The following is a 7,920-nucleotide window of genomic DNA, read 5'->3' on the forward strand; positions in this document are numbered from 1 at the left end:
CCTCCCCCCCGCCAGAGCAGCCACAGTGCAAATCAGCTCGAGGATCTCCTGAGAGCATCTCGTGCTTATTTTTCTTTGCTAAAGTAGTACTTGTCCTAAGAAAATTAAAAATAGGGTTCTGGGGGGGCGGGGCTGGACGGTGCAGAAGTGGACATGGGATGCCTCTGGAGGCTGACCTACATGGGAAGGTGCCGGTTCGCATCCAGAGACCTCCCCGAGCGCACGAGTATGGTGAACCCACAATGCAGTCTGGCTGAGACTGCGGGTGGGAGAGCAAAGACACTGTCGGGGGTGCTGTCTCTCTCTCTCTGTTGCTCATGGAATAAACAAATAGGGAAACTTAAAAAAAATAAAGAAATCTGATTCTATTTCTGGAGGTGGGTGGCACTAGGATGGGATGAGGAGTCAGGCAAAGGTGACAAATATGATTACGACTTTGGTGACTCTTCCCTGTAGAGAGAGGCGACATTCGAAAATAACAGAAATGGAGGAAGTGGGGCCAATTGCAGTGAGGTGGTTGAAGCAGCTGGGTCCCACATGGCCAGCTTCATGGTTTGAGTCCTAAACCTGGTGGCTTCAAAAACACAGTGGGTGTGTATGCATGCGTGCTCAAAATCCCAAGAGGAGAATAGAAAAGGGATTGGCCATCCTCCCACCCTGCAGGGTGCTTTCTCACTTTCTGTCTCTCTCTTGTCTCTCCAGTGAGTGTACATACTCAATAGCAAAATTAATTTTACAAAAGAAAAAGAAAAGAAATAAGGAAAATGTTGATACCAGACACTGCTTATATGTAGACCCAGCCGGCCCTGGCTCCATCATTTTAAAGGATTTCTACAAGATCTTTTATTAATAACATATGCATCCGGAATGTTCTTCAAGCTACTGGGTCCAGGACCCAAACTGTGAAGTTGACCATGTGGGCTCTAGCTGCTTTGACCACTATGCCACTGGCTGGTCCTAAGCACTTTTCTTAGAGAACACTTTTAAAAATGTAAATGTTGTCTGAGAAGATTAAAGAAAAAAAACCATTCTCCTTGTAACAGGGGGGTGGAGGCAGAGGTGGAAAGGAAGGGCAGCTGGAAGGTGAGACCCAACCCAGTAAGGCGTGACAAAGGGGCTGGCCTCTGAGCTACCCAGGAAGCCTCCTGCTACAGTCTGTCTCTCTCTGAGCTCTAGGGTTCCAGATGCTTCTCTGCAGGTCTAGGCAGGAAGGCAGAGGGGCAAGCCAAGCTGTGGCAGCCAGGGGAGGAAGAAGGTGTTGGCCCCACTGCAGGAAGAGGAAACCAGGGGCCCATGGAGGCTGACTCATCCCACACCCAGGCATGTCAGCTGGGTCTGCCATTCGTGGGTTTGTGGGTGTCAGGACAAGAGAAACGGGACACGGGTTGCCTGGGAGGGGCAGATGAACGCGCTGTGCAGAGGCCGCGAAGGAGCAGGAGCCCCTCTTTCTGCTTGGCCCTGTCTGGTTTCATTTTGATTCTGTAACAGCAGGTGCCTTGCTAGGAAAGGTGGGATGCAGCTTAGATGGCGGTCGCTCGTGCTCAGAGTTTCGAACATAAACTCAGCCATGACATAAAGTGGGTTTCGGTTCTCTCTCACCCCATCCTTCCTCTGTGGAGTCACTACAGCATGGTGGCTAAGAGTCCAGACTGTGGAACCAGCCTGCCAGGGTTCAAATCAGCACCCTGCTACTTTCTAAAGTGGTCTTGGGCCAGTTCTTCAGCCTTGCAGGGCCCCAGTCTCCATATCTGTGCCACTGGCTCAAAGTACCTGTCCTCGCAGCACGGCTATGGCCAATAATGGCTCAGGACTTGGAGGGTACCCGGAACAATACCTGGCGGGGACCGCCCTCACACAGACTTTTCCAGTCTCACACTTGTCTGCTCCACAGGGAAGGGGACTGATGGTAACTTGCCATGTTGGCAGTGCCCCGAGTTGGTGATGTGCCCACCATACGCCACAGCCTTGATTGTAAACGACGAGTTGTCCCTGGGAGCGTTCTTTTCTAAACATAGCATGGGGGTTGCTTCTGGGGTTTTTTTGTTTTTTATTTTTGAGAGTTTTTTTTTCCGCTATAGGGTGCGTGCGCTCGCCAGACAGACAGAGAGAGACAGAGAGACAGAAAGCGAGAAATCACCCCCAGGGGGGATGGTCACGCCGCAATCCTCTCTCCTCCATTCTCCTCTCGGGATCTTGGGCACGCACGCACACGCGCCCTGTGTGAGTTTTAAGCCACCGGGTTCGGGACACGAACCATGGTCGACTACGTGGGAGTCCAGCGACATAGCCATTACACTAACTGCTGGTTCCCTCTGTTTTTTTTTTAGAGAGAGATTTTTGCTATAGATTTTTGCTATATTTTTGCATGTGCTCTCTGGAGAGACAGAGACAGAGAGAGAGAAATCACCCCCCAAAGGGGATGGCCACACTGCAATCCCTTCTCCTCCATTCTCCTCTCCATTGACTACATGGGAGTCCAGCAACATAATCACTATGGCATCTGCTGGAACCAATGGTCAGACCTCAGCAGCCTGCCTCCCCTGGGGAGTTCCAAGGAACAGGAGCTGTTAGACTAGTTACAGCAAATCACCCTCCATCAGATTCCGGTTCTTAAAACAGTTGTTTGCCTTTCTGTGTGAATGAGAGCGTCACCTACGGCATGCTTCCCAGAATGCCTCAGGCTTCACTAGTAAAAGGTCATTTTGGACTTAGGGTCCAGGGTCTTGGTCCTAGAATCCCCTGGGTCAACCAAGACAAGAAGGTAAGCCTCAACTGAGGATGGGTCAAGGTGGAGAAAGGACAAAGGTTTTAAACCCTGGCCTATAAATGGGGGAGTAAGAATGTCTGCTCCTCAGCTCAGAATAGAGGTGTGTCTGCTTATAGCTCCCAGGAAAGATGTCCCACGGAGTTTATCAAGCACAACAAACTGTCTCTCCATGACCGGAGGGAAAACAGAAGTCAGGGTTCAGAAGATGTTTTGTTTGTTTGTTTGAAGGCAGCTAAAGGCTCCAACACTGCACCCGAGTTTACAAACTTGGGCCATGTTGCATTCTCAATCCTAAACAATTTTCCACATAACATGTACAGTAGCTTTGAAAATAAATAAATTGAGGCCGGCAGATGGCATAGTGGTTGAAATGCTGGACTCCCACATGGCCGACAGCAGTTCAAATCCCAGACCTGGCAGCTTGCTTTCTCATTTTCCCTTTCTCTCTTTCTCTCTCTGGTCACATTTTACAAATAATAATAACAAATAAAATTAAATAACTCTTGGGGCCGCAGGTGGCTTGGTGGTTAAGGGTGCTGGACTCCCACCTAGCCGACTGTGATTCGAGTCCCGGACCTGGCGGCTTTCTCTCTCTCTCACTCTATCCCTCTCTGGTCAAAATTGAAATAAATATATGAACAAATAAATAAAGTTAAATAAGATAATTTTTAAAAATTAAATAACTCTTAAAAATCAAAAATAGATAAATAAATCAGTGCCTTAAGGCTAAATGGGCTGCCACTCCCTTACGTTGTAATGTCAGATAACTATTTTCTTGCAAAACTCCAAGAAAACGAAACCTTACAGCAGGAGAATTTTTACAGATCTGAACCAAATCTCTCAGGCGACGAGAATTTTCGTTCTGCAGCTAAAGGGAAGACACAGAGTGGCGTAAAGGGCATGCATGACGACCCTGCCAGCCGGACAAGTCCCTCCCTCTGGGCTCTGAGTCCTGCTCGCCGAACCTGCGGACTTAATCCGTAACTGGCCGCTAGGTCCCTTCCAGCTCTGACCGCACCGCGCGGAAAAGATTTCCCCAAGGTTTCGCTTCGCGCTGCTCCTCCGGGAGGGAGAGGCAGGGGTCCTGAGCAGCAGCCGAGGCACCCCGGGGAGCCGGGAAGCGGGGATGCGGCGGCGGCGGCGAGCAGAGCAATGGGGTCCGAGGGCGGGCGCAGGACACCCGGGCTGGTCGGGGCGTGCGGGGCGCGTGCGGCCACTCACCTGGGTCTCCTCCTCGGAAAGGCCGGCCTCGGCGGCGATGAGGCACAGCGTGGCGGGGTCCGGGTGCCTGTTGACCTTGCAGAAGTTGTACTCCAGGATCTCCACCTGGTCCTCGGTGGGGCCGCTCGCCGTCTCCGCCGACATGGTCCCGGGGCTGCGGGGACAAGGGCGGCGGTGAGCGCGGCGGCGGGCGGAGGGACGCGGTCCCGGGTTCGCGCGGTCCCGCCTCTGCCGCGGCTTAGCGCTTCCTCCCGGGCACTGACCCGCAGCGCCCAGACGGGCCCTGGCAGTTGGGGGACGGGGCGGCGCTAGGTCTGCCCACTTCCCAGATGCAGAGAGGTCTGCGCCGGATCCAGGGTTTGAGGCGAGGACCGCGCTACCGGGACCGTCCTACCTGGAGAGCTCGCGGCGCCAGCGTGCACCCCGAAACCTCCAGCTACGGCCCCGCTTTTGCTCACGGAGTCCCCGCCTGCAGTCACAGGCCACTCTGCACAGCGTGTGACGGGAGCCCTCCTGCCTGAGCCCCGGAGGCGAGGCCTGGGAGCCTGAACCCCACCCGGGAGCGTCAGCGTCAGCCGTCTTTTACACCCACACTTCCCCCGTGGCGGGACCACAGTTCACTGCGGAGTCTCACAAGCTTCCAGGTGTCTTATCTCCCTACTGGGGGGCCAGACTTCACTCTAACAGAGCTGGGCGCCTGGCCTCCTGCACCCTCTCGGTCAGGGCAAAGAAGATTGGCAGCTGTGCGCCCCGCCCCAGTGTTGGATGCACTGGGGTCAGAAAGTGGGATGTGGGTTTGGCACAGACCCGTCAGGACCCCACTATTGCAAGCGTGGGGTCACAATGGTTTGTGGTTGTAACACACAGTTGCAAAATCCCGCGGCAACTCGGGCTGGGCTTGATGTGGTTTGTGCTGGAGCCGGGCCACCCTACATTGGCTGTGCAGGCACAGCGTCCCCATGCTCTGGCCACCTTTCCTCCTGTGACCCCAACCTTCTACTCCCTACTTACATCTACCTGCCCTCTAGGGCCCTCGAAGGGACGCCCGAGGAGGGTGAAAAGCTCTCCCGTGAGAGAATGGGGTGCACGTCTCTCACCATTTCACCATGAAATCCTGGGTTTTTAGGGAATTCCCAGCTCCTGGCTAAAACGTTTTAGCAGTGAATCCTGGCACAGGGCTGAGGGGTCAAGCCAGGGCAGAAGCACCTCCTCTCCTGTTGGCACCCACACCTCTCCTCTTTCTAGGTTTATTTATTTCCCCCGTTAGCAAGAGAGACAGAAACAGCACTCCCAGTGGGGTTTTGTTTGGTTTTTGCCATAGGGCACATTTGCTCCCCTGAGACAGACAGGGAGAGCAAGAAAGCACCCCAGGAAGGGACGGCCACGTGGTAATCCCTTCCCCTCCGGTTCTCTTCTCCAAACTGTAGGCATGTACACGCAAGTGACTGGCAGGCTTTTTGAGCCACTGGGTCTGGACTAGAACAGCTCAGTCAGCCATGCCGGATCTAGCCACCTTACCCACTTGCTACCTGGCTGTGCCACTCCTGAACAGGGTCTTAACGCCATGATCCACTCCCATTCTCAGTAAGCCCCGGATCAGGGCACCTGAGAGCTTGGTGCTCTTAGTGAGGTACCCAGACACGAATCTGTGACCTTCCCATGTGGGCCAACCTCAGAGGGCAATGAGTGTTACCACTGTCTGGCTCTCCCCCTCCCCTTTATGACACACAACTTTGGAGCTGGAAGACCCTCCACCAGTCTTCTCCTGGGACAGCCGGGGAAGATGAGGCCTTGGAAGACGGATGTCCTGAATTCCCCTGCAGTGACTTGCAGACCCCAGTGGAAGCCCTGGGCTCTGTCTTTTTCTTTTTCTTTTCTTTTCTTTTCTTTTCTTTTTTTCCCCTTTTTTAATTTAAGAGAGATTTTTGCTATAGGGCACATGCTCTTGCCAGAGAGACAGAAAACAAGAAATCATCCCCCCAGGGGGGATGGCCACACCGTGATCCTTTCTCCTCCACTTTCCTCTTGGAATCTTGGGCACGCATGCACACGCGCCTGGCATGAGTTTCAAGCCATTGGGCCTAGGATGCACCCGCGCTGGCATTGATTTCAAAGCCATTGGGCCTAGGACTCGAACCCCAGCCAGCCATGTGGGAGTCCAGCAACATAACTGCTACATCATCTGCTGGCCCCAGTCGGTGCTCTTTGGCTTCCTCAGCAGCCCAGCCTGTCTTTAGTTTGGCCAGAATAATCTGCTGAATTCGGGCAGGAGTTTGCTGCCGTTCTGACTGGGCACGGGCTGTTCTAGAGGGACACGGAGCTCAGACAGAGCTGCCCACTGAAACCACCCACCGCTGCTCCTTTTGCCTAAAAAAACGCTGGGAAGAACAAACTGCCGCCTCTGATTTTATTCCTCGCCCTCGGAAGGTTCCATCTATTTCAATTTCCTGGAGTCGTGCTGGCTCCTCCATGAAAAACTGTGTGTAGGTAGGATCCTCAGTCCTTCAGAAACAGAATTTCTAAACCGGACTTGGATGCGAGGACTGTAATGCACGTCATTGTCCCTCTTTTTTGTTTTTAATTGCTGGTTACCTAACTCACAGCTGCTAATGTTCTTCCATTTCATTGAATGCATTTTGTTTTATTAGATTTCTGTGGCTTCCTGTTACAGGACTTTGTCTGAGGTTTGGGGGAAGGTCTCACTTGACTTTAAAGTACTGCTTGGATTCTTTGGCCGAGAGCCAGTGGCCGTGCCTGGCTGCAGAGGGCCAGAGAAAGCACCCAGTTCTCTAAGCCAACCCGAACTACCTGCGTGTCTCTAAATGAGGGTGAAAGATCTCTGCAGTCAAACGCCTCTGTTATTTCTCGGCGTCTGTTGTTTCAAACCTCTTTGAAGAACAATTGTTCTTCTCTGTTTCTCTTAAAGGAAGCGTGTACATCAAATAAATCAAACTGCCCCGTAACTTTGGCCTTAGGAAGTTCCTCAGCACTTTCTAGCTAAGAAGTTTCTCTGAAGGTAGTCAAAACAATTTCAAGTTATTTCAAAAATAACTCCAAGTATGATAAAGCTACTTTAATCTTAGCACACGTTTTACTGCTGTGGTTATTCATGTCTTATGAAACACTCAGAGAGTAATCTGTCTTGTGGTTTTGTGTGTGTGTGTGTGTGTGACTGGGGAAAGACATTGCATAAACTTTTCAAGAGATTAAATTAAAACTACTGGCTCTATTTTTAAATTAATGCCAATGTCTGGAGACACAGTTATCAATCTGGCAGCGTTACTTCTGTCCCCTAATCCTACTGTCACTTACATAAACATCTCCCTCTATGAACTAGCTTATAGACAGTGCTGTCAACTGGTAACTTTGGATTGCCTTTATGGTAACAAAACTCCCTCCTCCAGCCTGACCTCTTCATAATGCCGTTAATATCAAACCAAGAGAAAATGCTTATTGATGGCAGGTGTTTGCATAAGCCCCAGGTCCCACGGAGAGATGGCCAAAAGGAAAAATAGCAGGTAGATCATTCCTTTGGGCTGTCTCCCAATTTTATTTAGCCTGTATTTTTTTTTAAGAGGTTTTTGCCATAGGGCACATGCACTCGCCAGAGAGAGAGAGACAGAGATAGTGAGAAGAAAAATGAGAAGTCACCCCATCACCCCCCTGCAGGCAGGATGGTCATGCTGCAATCCTTTCTTTTCTATTCTTTTTCTGAGATCTTGGGCACATATGCCCATCATGACTTTCAAGCAACTGGACGGGGGACTCAACTGTGGGAGTCCAGTGGCCATGTGGGAGTCCAGTGGCCATGTGGGAGTCCAGCAACGTAAGCACGCTGTGCCACCTGCTGTATTTTTCTTTTTCTTGCTTTCTTTCTTTCTTTCTTTCTTTCTTTCTTTCTTTCTTTCTTTCTTTCTTTCTTTCTTTCTTTC

General features: G+C 51.5%; 1 protein-coding gene across 4 annotated transcripts in view; it reads right to left on the bottom strand.

Annotated features, from left to right (window-relative positions):
* The window catches only part of HOPX (HOP homeobox), a 36,296-nt gene that overhangs the window by 4,870 nt on the left and 23,506 nt on the right, over positions 1-7,920 (bottom strand). For 2 of the 4 annotated variants that reach the window (XM_006167702.3, XM_006167701.3), the window contains exon 2: positions 3,989-4,142. In XM_006167702.3, coding sequence (XP_006167764.1) covers positions 3,989-4,132 — 144 coding nt within the window. In that variant the 5' untranslated portion in view covers positions 4,133-4,142. Of the gene's footprint in view, positions 1-3,988; positions 4,143-4,251; positions 4,273-4,382; positions 4,594-7,920 lie in introns of those variants that run through there. The other 2 variants (XM_006167703.3, XM_006167704.3) reach the window with 2 other exon arrangements.

Source organism: Tupaia chinensis, unplaced genomic scaffold (assembly GCF_000334495.1).
Source record: "Tupaia chinensis unplaced genomic scaffold, TupChi_1.0 Scaffold144982_1, whole genome shotgun sequence".
NCBI lineage: Eukaryota > Metazoa > Chordata > Mammalia > Scandentia > Tupaiidae > Tupaia > Tupaia belangeri.